This window comes from Rhinatrema bivittatum, chromosome 9 (genome assembly GCF_901001135.1).
Source record: "Rhinatrema bivittatum chromosome 9, aRhiBiv1.1, whole genome shotgun sequence".
In the NCBI taxonomy this organism is placed as follows: domain Eukaryota; kingdom Metazoa; phylum Chordata; class Amphibia; order Gymnophiona; family Rhinatrematidae; genus Rhinatrema; species Rhinatrema bivittatum.
The window spans coordinates 98335079-98353743 of NC_042623.1; the positions used below are offsets into that span (position 1 = coordinate 98335079).

The 18665-nt window shown below is 42.3% G+C and overlaps 1 protein-coding gene across 5 annotated transcripts in view; it reads left to right on the plus strand.

Moving 5' to 3' along the window:
• The window catches only part of DOCK4 (dedicator of cytokinesis 4), a 939215-nt gene that overhangs the window by 470873 nt on the left and 449677 nt on the right, over nt 1-18665 (plus strand). For all 5 annotated transcript variants that reach the window (XM_029615608.1, XM_029615609.1, XM_029615610.1 and 2 more), the window contains exon 13: nt 8415-8540. In XM_029615608.1, coding sequence (XP_029471468.1) covers nt 8415-8540 — 126 coding nt within the window. The remainder of the gene's footprint in view (nt 1-8414; nt 8541-18665) is intronic.

Sequence of the window (18665 nt, forward strand, 5' to 3'; positions counted from 1 at the left end):
GAAATCGGAACTTATACGCGTGGCTGGGCCCTGCACGCGCATTTTCAAAAGGGCGCAGACGCGCGTGAGTCCCAATACGTGCACAAGTGCCGGACCCTGAAAAAGGGGCAGGCTGGGGGGCATGGTCTGGGCGGGACAGAGGTCAGCCGGGATAGCAGCCATTAGCTGCTGTTCGCAGGAAGCACATACCGGCATCTGGCCGGTGCACATAGCTTGCTTCTGCTCCAGAGGAGCAGTAAGTAATAAAATATAAAATTTAGAGAAAGGTAGGTTAGATTTAGGGGGTGGAGAGGAGAGTGGGAGGAAGTGTAGGTAGGGAGGTTATGAAGTTCCCTCCCAGTCTGTTCCTTAATTGGATTGGTCTAGTAGGAAACTGGGGAAGGCCCGATTGCGTCGCCGCACGTATTTTATGAAAATTTGCCCCCCTGCACTTGCCACCCATACATGCGCGCAGATTTAAAAATCTAGCGCATCCATGTGCATGCGCCAGGAACCACGCGCATGTGGACAGCTGCGCGCTGCTTTGAAAATCTACCCCTATGGATCTCTAAAGGCTAGAGGATGGAAATGAAGAAAAGAGTGCATGGGGTAACTTGCTGGTGCAGTGGTTACTACCCTTAACCAATAAGTCTTCATACTGTTGATGCAACTCGATCATTGCTCTCTGCTTCTTTTTTTTTGTTTTTTAATTTTTTATTTATCATCATTTTACAAAAACAAACAAAGATGACTTTGCTTTGAAACATAAGAGAGTACATATAAGAAATCTATTTTCTTAACATAGTTCTCAAAACATGAAAATCATTTCTCTTATTCTATTTCCAGGAATTTACTTTGGGAGAGAATCTGAAACAATGAGGAGCCTAAAATAAGTGAAATAATATAGATTCATTAAGCTCAGGAGAAAAAACATATCCTTCTTTTTATGCGCAATACCTGATTTACTTTAATTTGTGGGGACATGCACTCTTGTGTTTAAGAACTTCCTTAGCTGTTCAGGATTATAAAAAATATAGGTATTTCCAGAGTATTTTATTACACACTTAGCAGGGTAATGTAGTAGGAAGCTGGCACCCAATGCAATTGCTTCTGGGCGCATTACTAGGAAAGCTTTTGGCGTAACTGCGTTACTCTGGAAAGATCAGGAAAAATACGGATCAAGCCTCCTAGATATGTAACATTTATGTATTTAAAGTAACTTTTCATTATTTGGGCTCTGTCGTATTCAGGAAACAAAGGAACAAATAGAACAGTTCTTTCGGCTACTTCACGACCTGATGTGGTTAGTGCAGTTAGTGTAGCTGGGTTCAAAAAAGGTTTGGATAGGTTCTTGGAGGAGAAGTCCATTAATGGCTATTAATCAATTTTACTTAGGGAATAGCCACTGCTATTAATTGCATCAGTAGCATGGGATCTTCTTAGTGTTTGGGTAATTGCCAGGTTCTTGTGGCCTGGTTTTGGCCTCTGTTGGAAACAGGATGCTGGGCTTGATGGACCCTTGGTCTGACCCAGCATGGCAATTTCTTATGTTCTTATGTTCTTATGAACTTTCCAAATATTCAGATAGATTATTGAAATTCCCCAAATCATCAACTGGTGATATCTGGATCTGGCTCTGTCTTTGTTGCAAATATAATATCTTTTTCACCGCAGGTATCTGATCTTCCGGAATTTATAATATTTCCTTAAGATATCTTTTAAAGGTTAATAAAGGGATTTCTCCAACTACCTTAGGAAAGTTTAATAGTCTCAAATTCAGTTGTCTCAGTAGTTTTCCATTGTTTCCAGTCTACGCATTGAAGACATCTGTTTCCTCATACACATGGCGTTTGAGTCAGTCACCATTTTAAAATCTTTTTTAACCTCCAGTAGTGCTCTTGTTTGTTCTTCATTTCTCAGTTTACATTGCTTATCAACAGAGTCCATTTTCAAGGAGGTTGTTTCCATTCGTTGGGCCTGTTCATTATAAACTTTAGACATCCCCCACAATCAGATCCCATATGGAATCCAATGTTACAACAGCCGGCTTCTTAACCTCAAGGGGCTTTAACAAAAGGCTTTCTCCTATTCCCAATGCAAGCGTCTGTGAGAGCGTTCCTCCCCTTTCTCCGCTCCCCGCCGAGTCCTCTGGTCACATGGAGGAAGGTGAAGACCTCTCCCAGTCCATTGCAGTGTCGAGCAGTCCACCCGATGGCGTGGGCTCGATGACATCACTCACCGGCAACTCTGCTTGCTCAGCACTGCTAGGAGAAGATATTTGCAACTGTGATCACGGCTCTGGGGGGGGGGGGGGTCAACGATATCTCCCCGGGTGGCGTTGGAACTCCTCTTCCTGTCCCACCAGCGGGGCTCAGTGCCCTCATCTCCGATACTGGTGAAGCAAACTGGGGTATTGTTCACTGACCTGCAGGAAGCTGGGGTTCAGGTGGATACACCCTGACTTTCCCCTTTCAAAGAGGAAATTCTGAGAAATTGCAGGAGCGTTCAGATTTGCATCCAATCAGGGAGCCATCTTGGATTCTGTCTTCCCATTGCTCTCTGCTTCAATGGCAGAGGGAAAAGAGGAAAGAGGGAATTGTATTCAGACAGCAGCCAATGAGGGCCCTGACTTTTATAGTCTGGGAAACTGATAGGTATGGGGGCACCGTGCACGGCGCAGCAGATACTACCATAAGTTTTCTGGGTAGACTGGACGGATCATTTGGTCCTTTTTTGCTGTCATTTCTGTTTCTCTGTATGTAGTAGTAAATGTTAGCATAAACTTCAACTTCTTTTGTACCAGACAGGAGCAGAGTAGTGCCTTTACCTGCTGTTTGGCAGCACTTTTTGCTGAAAAATCATTAAAAATCAAAACTTTCTCTCAATCCAAGGTCAATGTGCCAAGATTTTTATAAGCTCTCAGGATCTTTGTCTTATTAAAATCCAAGATTCGAGCGACCATGGGCAGCAGCCACTCGTGCACGCACATCTCCCCTGACACCTATATAGTGCACACGTTCAAAATGTATCCCGTGCTGAGGCCCATTGAGCTTCAGTTCTTTCAAAAGCCATATATAAAACAACTCCAGTAGTTTAGATTCATATATATTCTCTGTGATAGACAATAGCTTTGTATTGTTACAGCGGCAGATCCAGTTCTCCAAGTCTTCTAACACTGTCTTTTGCACTACACGTTCTAGGCCAGCTTCATGCGACTCCAATGCCTGGACTTTCACATTCAGTTCATGGGTCCCAACCTCAATCTCTGAGAAACGACATGTAAAGTCAGAGAACTTAGAATCCATCATTGCTACTGAGGCATTAATTTTTTTCCATTTTTTTGTCCTTAGCTGCAATCACTGCACCTGAAACCTCTCTGATTATCTCTCTTGTTTCCAGCCCAGCCTGCACCATGATCTCCTCTGTCATCTTAGGATCCTGTACTTTTGGCTTTTTCTTTTTTTTTTTTTGGCACCTTTGCTTGACATATTAGAAAAGTAAAGCTCTTGCTTTATCAGTAGATCTAAGCAAATTATTAAGTTTAGTTAAAAATTTTCATGCAAAAAAATGAAAAAAATGCAGATGGAGGGGTTATAGCCAGAGCTGCCTCATAGCATATCTGAACAGCTTACCACATCATGTGGTCTCCCATTACTATTTTAAAAAGTTATTAAAAATGTCCAAAATGTTGATTGACTCATTAGGCCTTCAGTTAATCAGGAGAAGGCAATTATCTAAATACTTCTAGCTAACAATTTCAACTGTCAAATATTGTTAAGAAATGGAACTTACATAGAACTTTGAAATCACGGCAAGAATTGGAAAACTAAGAAATATCTCTGATAGAACTACCAAAAAAACTGGTCAGATCTGCAAAACAAAACTAACAAATCACCATTGATTTGTGTTGCTTACCCAGTTCATGGGAGAGTTGTCAGAAGGAAACCTCTTCTGTGACCTTATCACAAAAATAATCTGAAGTAGTCAAAACAAATCCTTGATATGCCTGAAACTTGTTAGAACAAAGCGCTTTGGCCTGAGGAGCAAAAATTGTTCTGTCCAAGAAAACAAACTGGTAACCGATCCAAGATGGCTGGTAGGCAACAAACACAAGAGGTGGAATCTTTACGCGACCTTTATGTTGAACAGCAAGCGGCATTGCTGTTAGAAGTTGCTGTTTTGTAGAGTGGTTCTGAACTGTGGTTTTTTGCTGATAAATACATCTTTGAGTATGATGTATTTAAGAAGCCCATGCTAACTTGAGCCAATTCAAGTGGCTCACAAGCCCCTGAGGCAGCTCGTGCGAAACTCGGCCAGAGTCGGGCAAGACGCAAACATTGTTCTGCCATAAACACACAAGATACTGTAACTTCCATTTCTTAACCATGTTTCTGACAGTTGAAGTTGCTAGTTGGACATTTTTAGAGTGTTTTTTTATAGCCTTCCCCTCCTTTGTAATAGTGAATTATCTTAATTTTCAAATATTCGGACAGCTGCTACTTAGAGGAGTCCATGATTTTTGAAAGTAGATAGAATAACAATCACAACTTGAGAGGTTAGAAAGGTCAGACTATTTGTTCAACTGTGGAATTGCCCTCACCTGACTAATTAAAGGCCTAACAAGTCAGTATTTTGGCCTTTATCAAAAAAGCAGCATTGAAGCAACTGATAGGATGTCCAAACTTTTTCACATGCCATATTCACTGTTTTTTTTTTTAATTTTCAGTCTGTTAAAATCAGCAAATAGATATTTTGCATAACAAATTACAGAAAGATGTTGTATTTAACTTTGTAACAAATTTCCAAAAATCTCAATCCCATTGAATTCTGTAAAAATTAGAAAAACATACAGCCCAGTACAGGAAATGAATCTTCATAAAGGTCCTTGAATTTTTTGGATATTTCATACAAATTCTCTCTCCCTTTTTTGGACTATTATATGATTTAATTTATATTTATTCCATGTATAGGTTATGTTTCTGTTTACTGAGAAGTAATTTTCAAAAGGATTTGCACTCATAAAGGGCTTTTGAAAATTGCCACTTTTACACACAATTCTTTTGAAAATTCACACCTTAGAGCTGAACTTTCAAAAGGTTTTATGCAGATAAATGAGCTTTTGAAAATTGCTATGATCTATCTTATTTTTATGCATGTAACATCTTTGAAAATTCACTCAGATTTATTTAAGCATACAACTGGTACTGGCCAGTAGGAAAAAAATTGACTTCCATTGCTGCACTAACTAAAGAAACAATATAACTTTATACTACTTTAATATCAGATAAACAGTTGATGGAGATCCCTTTGGATAGAATTCTAGAGTTAAAATTCAGGGCTTATAAAAGGAAACATCCCTTTGCCTCTGGCTGTTAGTGCTCCGCTCCCACTGGTGGGCACGTGAAAGTTCTGCCACCTATAGAGTGACGTCAAGGCTAGACATAGTCCAGTGCAATACTGGGAGATTTTTTTTTCCTCCACCTGGATACAATGAGAAATTATCCCAGCGTGCAGTAAGGTACTCCCCACATGCCATCTTTCACCTTACAAGTTATGAATAAACTTGCCTGCAGAAGCCACCTTTTTTCTTTGCTCTTTTTAAAACTAAGCTTTTAAAGTAGTTTTGTGGGCTGCTTTCTTCCCTTTAGTTCATATATCTTACTTTATTTATTTGTTTAGTTAATTTATTTATTTGTTGGCTTTTAATATACCGACATTCATGGGAACATCATGTCAGTTTACAATGTAACAGAAAGGAAGAAAATACAAAAAACCAGGGAGAGGGAAGAGGAAGCAGTTGGAAAGTAGAGACTAGGAAAGGGTGGAAACGTAGGCAGAGAAGGAAAGGAACCAGTGACTGAGAGGGAGCCACCGAAGGGTTACAATAACGTGGTAAACTGTGCTTTCCGAGGAAGGCACTGAGCTAAACTTTGTACATAATGTACGATCAGATTGATGAACTCTTATACATTTGTGTGACATACTCTTATACATTATGAAATACTCATACATTATGTAGGATATATACACTATGTGAAATCAAGGCAACAAAAAACAAGGATAGGGGCACTAAATACACTGAAAAGCCTTGTCTTAGGGATGGGAGGGGGGGAAAGGGGGGAAGGGAAGGGTGTAGGGGGCTATGTAAGATCCGATTCAGGGTAGGCCAATTTGAAGAGCCATGTTTTGACCCCAGTTTTAAATTTTTGAAAGCAAGGTTCTATCCGAAGTTCAACTGGCATCGAGTTCCAGAGGGAGGGGCCTGCAATAGATAGGGCTCTCTCTCTGGTGGAGGATGGTGAGCACTTTTGAGGGAGGGGGTGTGGAGGGTGCCTGAGAGAGTTTCTAATGGGACGAATGGAGGAATGAAAGTGAAGGGGCTCCTCAAGCCAGGAGTGATTATGGTTGTGCAGGGAGTTGTGAATGATAGATAGGGTTTTGTATTTGATGCGGCACGAGATAGGAAGCCAGTAGAGTTCCTTAAGTATAGGGGTGATTTGGTCGGATTTACGAGTGTTTGTAAGGATTCTTGTCATAACGTTCTGTAGCATTTGCAGGGGTCTAATAGTGGCGTAGGGGAGGCCTAGAAGTAAGGAATTACAGTAGTCCATTTTGAAAACATTGTTGCTTGTAGAACTGTGCGGAAGTCTTGTGAGTGAAGCATGGGTTTAAGTTTTTTGAGGATGTGGAGTTTGTAGAAACAACTCTTAATGATTGTATTAATGTGGTTTTTAAAGTTTAGTTGATTGTCTACGGATACCCCTAGCTCTCACATGAAGTCGGGGGGGGGGGCATAATTGCTTGGGAGGTGGGTTCACCGGGGGTGGGTGGAGTGCAGTGATTTGTGATGATAAGGAGTTCGGTTTTGGAGGAGTTGAACGCCAGGTGAAGGTTGGAGAGGAGGGCGTTGATAGATGCAAGACATGTTTCCCAGAACGAGGGATTTGGTGAGGGATTCTTGGATGGGAATGAGAATTTGGACATCGTCCGCGTATAGGAAAAATTTAAGACCTAGGTCGGAGAGTAGGTGGCAGAGGGGTAGGAGGTATATATTGAATAGCGTGGAGGATAGTGAAGAGCCCTGTGGGATGCCTTGGGTGAGGGGGATGTGTGAGGATTCTACATTTGCAACTTCTGTTATGGAGGTAGGAGGAGAACCAGTGGTGGGCTGTGCCTGAGATGCCAATTTCAGTAAGGCGGGTAAGGAGGATTTTGTGACTGATGGTGTCGAAGGCGGAAGAGATGTCGAGGAGGGCGAGGATAAATGATTGTCCATGGTCCATGCCCTTGAGGAGGGAGTCAGCGAGAGTAGGAGGTGCTCCATGCTGCGGGACTTACGGAAGCCGAATTGGGCAGGATGGAGGATATAGTGGTCTTTGAGATAGTCAATTGACTATTTTTTCCATAATCTTGGAGATGAAAGGGAGGTAAGAGATAGGCCAGTAGTTTGATGGGTTAGAGGGGTCAAGGGTGGGTTTTTTGAGGAGGGGCTTGACCACAGCGAGTTTAAGCGGGTCTGGGACTTTGCCGTGTGACAGGGAACAATTGATTATGTCAGCGAGGGGTTTTGCAATAATGGAGGGAATGGAGATGAGGGCTTTGGTGGGGATGGTGTCAGAGGAGTGTGAGGCAGGTTTCTTTTTTTTTTTTTTTTTTAAGAGTAGCTTCGATTTTGTTGGCGGTGGTTAACTCGAGGGCTTCAAGTTTGTGGTTGGGATTAGTGGGCAGGGGGTTGGCAGGAGAGGTGTTGGTGGGGAGGCGTAGGAGGATGTTAGCTATTTTGTTTTTAAAGTAGAGAGCAAGGTCTTCGCACGTGCTGTTATCTTGCTCATCAGTGGAAAGGGGGGGAGGGAGGAAGGTAAGGGGGGAAGGTAAGGAAGGAGGAAGGTAAGTGGGGGGGGGGGGAAGGAGGAAGGTAAGGGGGGGAGGAAGACTTTGAAGACCTGCTGAGAATTTCCTACTATCAGACATTTCCCATAGATCAAAGACATGAGAAAGCTATCCTTCCCCCATCAGAGGGTAGTTCCAATAATGATATTTCCCTCAGGGGTGGCTAACTGTAACATTTGGGGAGCTTGGCATAAATGTCCTGGCCTAAGATTTTGGATTGTCTCTGCTTGGGCTCACTCATTCAGTAGCAGCTTAGACAATTTCCCCCTTTTTCAAATATTTCATTGTGTAAACCATTGTTCTCAATTTTCTGGTGTTTGTGACTTTTAAAACTCAGAATTTTCCATTATTACCATTCTTCATATCAACAATGACACTTGCTGAATAATAATGAATGTTATCTATTATAGGACACATTTATAGCCTCCTGTTTTTTCCATTTCAGTTTTGAGTAAATGTCCTACTCCACAGTATAATATATTTTGGGGGGGGGGGTTTTGTATGTTGAATTAGTATTGCATCTTTTTCTGCCCTTTCAATTCTAGGTTTGGCTGTTTCACTTCAGCTGCTGCATGGAGATATTGAACAAATTCGAAGGGATTATACGTCTGTGTTTACCCGTGGAGTATCTATAACAAGGAAACTTGGCTTTTCTGATATTATCATGCCTGGTAGGTGAAAAAGAGAAAAAATGATGAGAGAGGTTTTCAATAATATATATTGTCCAAGGGGCAAAAAGCAATCTCTCAGGAATTTTCAAACTGAAAACAGGGATTGTAAATGGGATTTTGCAGATGCCTGTCAAAGAGAAGGTAATAAAATATGTCACCGGATATTAAATAAAGGAAACCAAATTTAGTGGGTCAGATTAGTTTTTAGACAACTGTTTAAAAAAATAAAACACAATCTGGGAGCATAAATCAAGGCAAGGCTTTGTAAGCTGACTTGACTACTAATGTTTTTTGTCATTGGTTAGTTCACTCTAAAATACCATGAGTTGTCTCTTTAAATTTCCTATCAGGAAAACAATTACTTTGATTTTACATCATCTCCATACAATCGGGTGTAATATAAACAGGTGCATGGAATAGACTAGATCCTCTCTCAGTTGAATCTCAGTTTACCTTTGCCTAGTTTCTATAAGCTATGTGTTCTCTGTGGTCTTAAACATCCTTTAGAGAAGCCAGATTTTAGGTCGGTAGTTCAAACATCATTTCTACCAATGGTTGATTGCTGTAATTCCATCCTTCTCAGTTTACCCACCTGGGCAATCAAATCTTTGCAATTATTGCTCAATGCTGCTGCCCATCTTATTTCCCATTGCAAAAGTTGCAACCACGTTACTTCCGTGCTTATGGAACTCCATTGGCTTCCCATTATGGGAACGTATGAAATATAAAATCGCTGTCACTTCCTTTAAACTGATTTCCACAACTATGACACCATGGGGCAACGCATTGTTATACATGTACTGCCCTACACTCCAACTGCGTTCCTTTCAAAGGAACCTTTTAGATGTCCCATCTGTGCACCATGCACGACTATGTTGCACCAGAGATTGTGTTTCTCTGTGGCAGCTCCGATCTTGTGGAATGCTCTGCCAGAAGCTCTATGCCTGGCCGAAGGTTTGAAAACTTTTAAAACATTGCTGAAAACTTGGCTGGTCAGGCAAGCATATGACTAGGTATTAGGATTTCATTTGAACCATAGTTCTCTGTAGCCTTAATTGAGCTGGTCCCATTTTATGTATTATTTGTGTTGTGACTTTTTATGCTTGTTTCCCCTATACGTTGCTTAGTATTTGTTTTAGGCCATTCATAAATCCAAATAAAGTAATGCATTTTCTATGTGGAAGAATTTAACTTTCAAGTCAGTGAAAACTACCTAGACTCAACCATGACAGGTGCAGCTCACCTTCTTCTTTCCCCAAGCCCCACTCCCTGGCCCCTTTTACACATCCCCTGTGAAAGGAACTATTCATTAGACTGTTGCTCAAGAAAGAAGCTATTTATTGGATATACACGGCCGCAGCAATAGGTCAACTACATTGAACAATGCAGTCATTGGTTATAAACAAATACACCATCTAACTTCCCAAACTACCCACAGGGTGACCATGCCCATTTCTGCTGCATTTCAATTCATAAGTGCTCAGCAATCATCATAACAAGCACTGCAACAAGCATCATACCACTGCAGGGTTGGCCATAAAAGCCAATCCCTCTCCACATTTCTCAGTCTAGGGTCACAGGGCCGTAAAAGCCTTGCCCTTCGAATTCTCCTGCTATTGGGTAAATGTCTGCATTGCAATGATATCCTGGTCTGTAAAAGAGTAGGATTCACTCAACATTATGAACATAATTCTTTGGGTGGGGATCAGGCTAGTCCTGGCTGTCAGAGCTCAAGACTGATAGGCAGCTCATTTCAGCTCTCTCCACCCAAGCAGCGTAGACACAAAGATTGGTTACTTTGTATTCCTTGTCAGAGCAATTTCTAAATCAGTACTTGCTGTGAACCTTTGGATGTGGTCAGCCACAGCCCACGGCAGCGAAACCTCGCTTGCCAAGGGCTCCCCACCAACCTAGCTGTGGCCATGTCATGAAACCTAATGCTGGTATAGCTGATGTGACCTCAATGCGATATACCCCATACCCAACTGACACACTGAAAATGCCAACTATAAACCAGCACCAACCTGGATGCCACATTGAATGACTACCACCACCATCCCCTCCAATTGTTTTATGCTTGCAGAGGGAGAGGAGAACAAAGTCCCTCCTACTGTGATTATCTTGCATCCATCACTGGCCAAATCTGACATATTGCCATACAAATAATACATAGTCACCACACATATAGATGCCACCTTAAATGACCACTACTGCTATCCTCCTAGTTGTTTATATATATATATAGGTTGCTGAGGGTGGGGCCTTAATTGTGAGGTCACCCATTAGATGTCACCCTCACAAAGTGAAACAGGGATCCAAATGATATTTTAAATGCCATGCATGCACGATGTAATTTAACCCCAACTCAGAATATGGAATGTGTAGCGACGTACTATATATTACTGATGCCGCACCTACATAGAAATGGCAGAAAAGGATCAGATGGTCCATCCAGTCTGCCCAGCAAGCTTATGGTAGTATCTGCTGTGCCATGCAGCTTACCCCTATGCTTATCAGTTTCCCAGATTGTAAACATCAGGGCTCTCTTTGGTTGCTGTTTCAATCCAATTCCCTGTTACTCCATTACTTGTTCTCATGAGTGGTGCAGTCAAGCTTGGTGTTGAGCATCACCTCAAAATTTTAGCAGCTTGTGGTAAGAAATGGAGGGGATTTGCCATCCCTTAACATACCAAATCAACAAGTGGGTTTTAATGAACCAATTTGAATCTGCTCTAAACATATCATGTCACCTAAGAGTCACAGGCACAAAAACAAACCTATGCAGAGCTACCTGCAATAGGGGAGGAATTGAAGAAAAATCACCTCACACCCCATGCAAATCTACAGACATACCAGGAGATTACACTACTTCTGAGAGAGAAAGAGGGAGTCTAATAATTCCTAAAATAGAGGTGTAGCACCTGCTGCCTAGCCTAGAGCTCCAGCAGCTAGTCACAGTAGATGTGAAGCCACAGTAGACCTAAAATTCCCCAATTGTTTCTAAATAGTTATGTTACTCCTTGGAAGAAAGTTTTGTTTCCTCACAGCCAAGCATGGGCCGGACAGGGTTGTGCAGATAGAGAGATCTACTGTATTTATCTTGATTACCCCTTGTTAAACGTTATGTTATACATTTTATTTATAATTTTATATGTAATTTTTCCCAGATTTGTTTCGATGGTACTTGTTATCTGTAACTTTTCCAAGGTTTGGTTCAATGTAAACCGGTGTGATAAGAATATTCGTCTTGAACGTCAGTATAGTAAAAAGATGTAAATAAATAAATTGCTACAGGGGTCTCAACAACCATCGAAATAGCCCATGAGCAACCTTCTCATTGGCAGGTAGCCTAATAAAAAAAAAAAATCCCTTGTTGTGGACAGAACCACTTTGGCACAACTAAACTACAAAGTCATTCCCTCTGCTGTCCTTTCCTATGACACCCAAATCAGGGACAACTCATTTTGGTAAGAAAGTGGGAGATGTCTAGATTGAGTGATTCACAAGAATAGATCTATCACATTGCATAAGATTGAGTTTGCCACCTTGAAACAAGAATTATAATAACTATTATATTGTTTGAGGTGTAAACAAACCATACCTGAATTCACATAATGGAATGAGGAAAATTACCACTAAAATAGCATTACTGCCACCTCAATTATGTTGTTGAAGCAACTCCATGTACTTGAAGAACTGTCCTGCCTGGAAACAACTGTCCCATCCATAAAAATGCCTGAGTTACCCAGAGGTAAAAAGGAGAAGACCGGAGGTAAGGTAGCTGACCCTATTTTTTCTATGATGGTGGTCAACATTGAATGGATGCCTAAAATAAAATGCTTCAAATACAGTAAATAAGATAACTGACCAAAAGTTAACACAGGTAGATTAATGATGCATGCTGAACAGAGATGGCGACTTGCCACTGCAGGGACACTTTTCCTGGATCCTATAGAGCTTGCCTACTTGCAATAGGGATGCATACAAATCACTCTTGAATCCACCTGCCAGACAGGAGATTAATCACAAGATAGCACCCATGCTGTGCAAGTTAAGATGTTGCTTTGCTGCACACACACACAACTGTCATGTCTAGAAAAATAGCCGCCATTAGCTGGGATAACCACCTTGGAAGAGGAACTGATATGAAGGGCAACTACTGTTGGGGGCTGCCCCAGAACTTACCCTCAGAGTTAAGTTATGTGCCAGTCTTAACAGGTAGAATGCTATCGGCACCTGACAAGCTAGCGCTTCCTTGACCTTATCCAAGGAATATCTGTACAACATGGAGGCTCAAGAGGATGTGGCAGTGTAGCCGGTCAACTGATGGAAACTCATTGGCATTGCAAACAAGCATCACATATCCAACAACTTACAGGCCAAAAATTGACTGTATTGGGACTCCACATATATTCACTGACTGAAACCGTGCTATCAAGGGTGAGGGGGGGGGGGGAATCCCAAAGATAATGAATGCCCGACCTGCTAAAGAAAGATAAAGTGAGTTACACTTGGAAAAGCTGCCACCTAAAGCTCATCGCTGCCTTCTCTGGATTGACTAGGGACTTTCTTTTAAAACTGACACACTACTGCTGTGCTGAGAAGGCTCTGGGTCCCCAAGTACAGAAGTCCAGCAGTGATCGATCATTATCCATGCAAGCCAAGACAAATACACCGATTTGCCTAGTCTCACTGTTAGCTGCCTTGCGATCTCTGCTGCCTGGGTACATGCTCGATCAGGCATGCCTGAACAGTCTTAATGCAGATGGATGAGGAATATTTAAGTATGAAGTCTGCATATAAAACTGAATACAATAGCTTAAGTACCACGCATTCAGAAAGCATTAACTTCACACTGCATGTATCATCTGTTCGTAAGCTGGCAGAGGCTGCATATAAAATACATATGAAATGCCTGCATGTCAATGCCAGAAGTCTACAGATAAAATAAGACTATATACCAATGCAGGAGAAGATGGAGGGGTCATAGTGGTGGCCCCCGGTTCAGATAGTTACCATTACTGTTGCCTATGCCTTGTCACCACAAAGAAGGAATAGATTTTTTGTGCAAATGTCTCCAGAGCTCAAAGCTTGGTGTGAGTCACGTCCTGGACTCATTGCACACTTGTCCCTGTCTCTCTAAGCCTGGGTATAAGACAGAGGCCGATAGGGCTCAAAAGAGACTCAAGCAGGGAAGATGCAGAGGTGCTATGTGCATTGTATGTGTGTTGCATAAAATGGGGCCTAGATATCCATGCCCTGTATGCAGGCCCATTAATTACCACACTCCAAAGCTCATGCTGAAGCTATGAAAAAGGCAATTAATGATTACACACTTCCTCAGATCAGAAAATCTTATGCCATTTGTAGCCATCCTTGGTGACTCTTGTTGCGAAGCCTGGGTGCTGGCTTGTATCTGACCATCTTTCAGTAGTGACTTACCATGACTCACCTATCACAGTGAAGCCACCGTGCCTCTTAATACTGCCAGCCTCCTTTCAGGTGCACATGTGCCACTCCCAAACCAGCAGCCGCCATACCCATTCATATAGACCGGTTTTATATATATATATATATGTCTGAAAGTGCAATCTCTGTGGCTCTACCCATTCCAAATGAGGTCTCACCAGGGAAATATTAAAGGGGGGCTCCAACATCTCACTAAAATTCATACTTGGTCTGTGCTGCACCCATTGTGCACTGCTAACAGTTCCAACACACAAAATGCAGCTGAATGTAAATTTTGTGTGATGTGCCTGGCACTCGCCTCTCGGCCAGCAAGAAGAAAGCTCCACTCTGTCAGGAATGCCCAGGTACCTGGCAGCAACTGCCAGTCCTTTCTGCTAGAATACTTCTATTCTTTTGAATTTAATGTAATCTGTTTTGAGACCAAATTGGGAAAGGCGGAATATCAAATGTTCATAAATAAATAATATGAATAAATAATACCCTATAGCAGGGGGCTAGCGAGGCCCTGCCTGCCCTCCCTTTGCCATACCAAGTACAGGGTGGAGGTACACCTGGGGGTAACTCACAGCACAGTACCCCTCGATCGGCTGCAAGCACTGCTCCTAATATTTAATTTCTTTTAATGAAAGCACTAGCCAGGCTGACCTGGTAACATCAACATGACTAGGGCCAACCTGGCGTGGGGGACCACCACCGTATCCATGCCACTCCCTCAAAAATAGTTGATGCAAGAAGATGAAGGCAGGAACAAGCAGAGACACAAAATGGGGGAGGGTACTGAGCAATGCCCCACTTTTAATTAGTTTTTTGTTGTTGTTTATTATAGCAGGCTACGTACCGGGACACTTTGTAAATAGTCATCACACAAACCCCACTGCTCCGATGGAGCTTCATCTCACCTTCTGCTCTGCAATATGCTGATGGGGTGAGAGGGGGTCGCACAGTTTCACTGCTGTGCACCACCATATAAGGAAGCCATGCTTCACTCCCCCCTTTTTAGTTTTACTTCATCATTATTATTTAAGTTCACCCAGGAAGCATCAAAGGCCTCACACTGTCGAAGGAAAATTTCAAGAAAAGTGTTATCCATTCGCCTGCACAGGCTCCACTGGGAGCTGGAGAGGGAGCCCCACGATCTGCAGGAGATGGCCGAAGCTGGATTGGCAAGCATAACTCCCCCAAAACTCCCTTCATATTTAGATAAGTCTCACAGATAGGCACCACACGCCAGGAATGGCCTGGCTTTGTGCTCGCAAAGTAGAACGGATCAGGCACCTCATTCTCCTGACTCGCAGCAGTGAGGGAGATGCCATGCACAACCCAGTCAGTCCACGACACGTGGAAGTCTCCACTCACCCGCTGCCACTGCAGAAGAAGCAGTTCCCCATCTCAAGCCTAACAGATGAGTCGCAGCCGCTCCTCAGCTGATATACCTGAACAGGGCATGCCAACGGTCCCACGCAGTATGCACACTTGGCGGGGCTGGAGAGGAAAGCAGGTCTCGTCCCCCCGTATGGAAAAACGAGGCAAAGAAGGGGCACGATTAGTGCCACAGGGTGGGGGCAGCCCCACCCGGAAGGAACGCAGAGGTTGCAGGCTCCTACCCTCACCAGACACGTACCACTACTGCAACAATGGGCCCCCCAGTGATTCCCATCCAAAAACCATGGCTTAGGCCTCCAGCAAGCCAGGCCAAAAAAAAGACCAGGGCTCCCCTCTGAACACATGCCGCTAATAAAGCCGAGTCGCAGGAGTTATCCCTTCTCCTCCCCCCACTGAGTGCATCAGAAGATTTTTTTTGTTTTTTTGCTCTACGTTTTGGTGCTTCAAAGCGGATTACATTCAGGTACTGTAGGTATTTCCCTATCCCTAGAGGACTTACAACATAAAAGGTACATTTTAAAAGCCTGACGCGTACCAAAATTAGAGGATGTACAAATATGTTGGACTTGTTGGATTGTAAAAGTCGCTGAGGTACGCGCATAAATGCTGCTGCGCGCGTATCTCAGAACTTCTCCAAAAGGGGGGGACGGGGACGTGGACTGTACATGGGCGTTTCGGGACTTTCACCAGAAACTTGCACATTAATTACTTACACAAGCCAGTGCACGGAGGCCCTATGCCACAGAACTTTCCTTCTGCTATGGATGGCAAAAAAAAGGCCATTTTGGAGGGGCTGAAAGGGTCTGGGGTAACTAGTGTGTATACAAGCTAACAAATCAGGGGGGGTTGGAGGACCTAACTGAGCAAACTGGGAACAAATTGAAAAAAAAACCTGGCAAATGCATTGGCGTGTGTCCCTTTTCAAATTCACCCACTTCTGCGGTAGAAGTGTGAATTGCGCACACAGGCATGCACCCACTTAAAATTCAATGCACATGTGCTTGCGGCCAGGCCACTTAAAATGCGTATTTATTTATTTATTTATGTAATGAGTTTTATATACCGTCATTCGGTAAAGCCATCATAACGGTTTACAAAGCTCAAAATGCAGGATTTTTAACAATTGAGCAAAAAGGGATAACAGGAAGTATATTAAACAAAGGAGAGATATTCAATTGCAAAGATATTAACTGGCATTTGCACTACAGGTAATATATGTAACCAAATACGCGTGCATGTTATAAAATAGCCATGTTCCTGTGTGCGGGCCGATGAACATACACACATGTTCGCCCGTGTTTGAAAGTTAGCGTCCCTGTTTGTACATTGAGGCAACAGAGGGCAAAGTGACTGTCCAAGGTCACAAGGATTGGCAGTGGGATTTGAAGCCTGGTTTCCCTGGTTTTGTAGCCCACTGCTCTAAGCACTAAGCTATTCCCTCCACCTTTTTTTGGTTTTTTTTTAAAGTTCACAGGCACCTGCCTGGCCAGCCCAGCAACAAAGACAGGAGGCAGAAAATGCAGCAATGGGCCGGTGCTGCAAGACCGCCTTCTGAGCAAGACCCTCTGGGCACGCTGGAGCATGCACGACAGGCATGGAGCATTGGACCACCTGCACTGTCTCTGCAGAGCCGTCCAGATCACGAACTGGTGCTGCGCTAAGAGGGCCGAAAGTAGGCTGCAAAAGAGGGGGAGCTGAGGTGAAACGCCTCAAGAAGAGGATGGTGGGTAGGCTGGCCCACACGTATATTCAGTTTTGTCAGCCTTCCCCTCAGCTCTTCCTGCCTACCCGAACCCACATCCCTCCATCTGCCTGCCTAATGCCCTCCCCTTTAGCCTCTGGAAGCTGCGCACTGCCCTGGTTGTGGCCTCCCCTCCTTATATGAAGGATAGGTCAGTTCCTACATTTTGATATGGAGACTGTTTTGGGATTTTGTGAAAAGTGGTATAGATATTGCTATGCATCTTTGATTATTGATAGCTATTTCATATACGCATCTTATGAAACAGTCTTGCAAAGTCCATTATTGATAAAATGTAAATGTATCACCTTCAATTAAGATACCTTAATAGTGATATTTTGCTGTAAATAAAAGTTAAGCATGTTCATATATCTTTGTACCAGCAAAAATTTAATTTGAGACAGTAAACTATGATGCAATTTGTTCATTTTGGAAGTAAATTTCAAAGAACTATATGGGGATTGAATGCCTACAAGTAGCATATGTGTGCAGAAACCTTGAAAGTACTCATGTACTTGCAGTATCGCATATAAATGTGAATGGGGAAAAAAAGGTGCAACTTAATCCGGGGCAGGGTTAGGAAGTATGTGTGCGTTACTATTTTGTAAGTGGCATACCTGCATATAGTACTAAACGTCCATGCAGTTTTACACCTGCACTTATAATCGTACTTGTCTTTTATCTATAATTTTTGGGTGGGGGTTCAGAGTAAAGTGCTGGAGGTATCTGTGAACTGTTGATTCTGAGTGTATGCACAAGTATTTTCAGAAGTGGATTATGTGCATATTTTATAAAATACCTGTCTCCACTTAATTCTGGATTATTACACGTGCATTGCTACAATTATTACACGTGTAAAATGTTCATAATTCTGTAAACTGGGTAGAGAAAGTATTTATCTTCCTGCATTAGAGATATACGTGTATGCTCAAATATATGCATGTACATTCAGGTCAGAAATACATGGTATTTTATAAACTGTGTTGCTGTCAAAAGAGTTTATAAAATACTAGCATAAATCTCTATGGGCCCACTTATGCACACAAATGGTGTACTGCAGACAATTTTAAAAGTTGGACTATTTAAGTTATGTCACATTAGCATGTGTTATATGTTGTTAATTATTCTTCAAAACATTTACAATGAAGATATTTAAATTAGATGCCTATCTAAGTACCTTTTGAAATATTGTGAGGATAAATACATTTTCATGTAACTTAATCATTTAAAAGAATTTCTGCAATATTAGGTTTTAGCATTGCCACTTACCAGTCTGCTCAGTGATACATTTTGTTTGTACTATTGTAATTGTGAGTCAACCAACTGCTTTAAATTAGTTGGAGTCTTGATGTTGGACTAATATGTTAGAAGGCATGGGAAGCTTATAGCTCTTCATACTGTTCTTTTTTTTAAACTCTCTTGATCCCCTTGTTTGTAGGCTATGAGGTTTTTAGACCACGTTATATTTCCACTTTTTTCTTATTCATCTTGATGATAGAGGCACTACTTAATTTGTTATATTCTTGACTAAC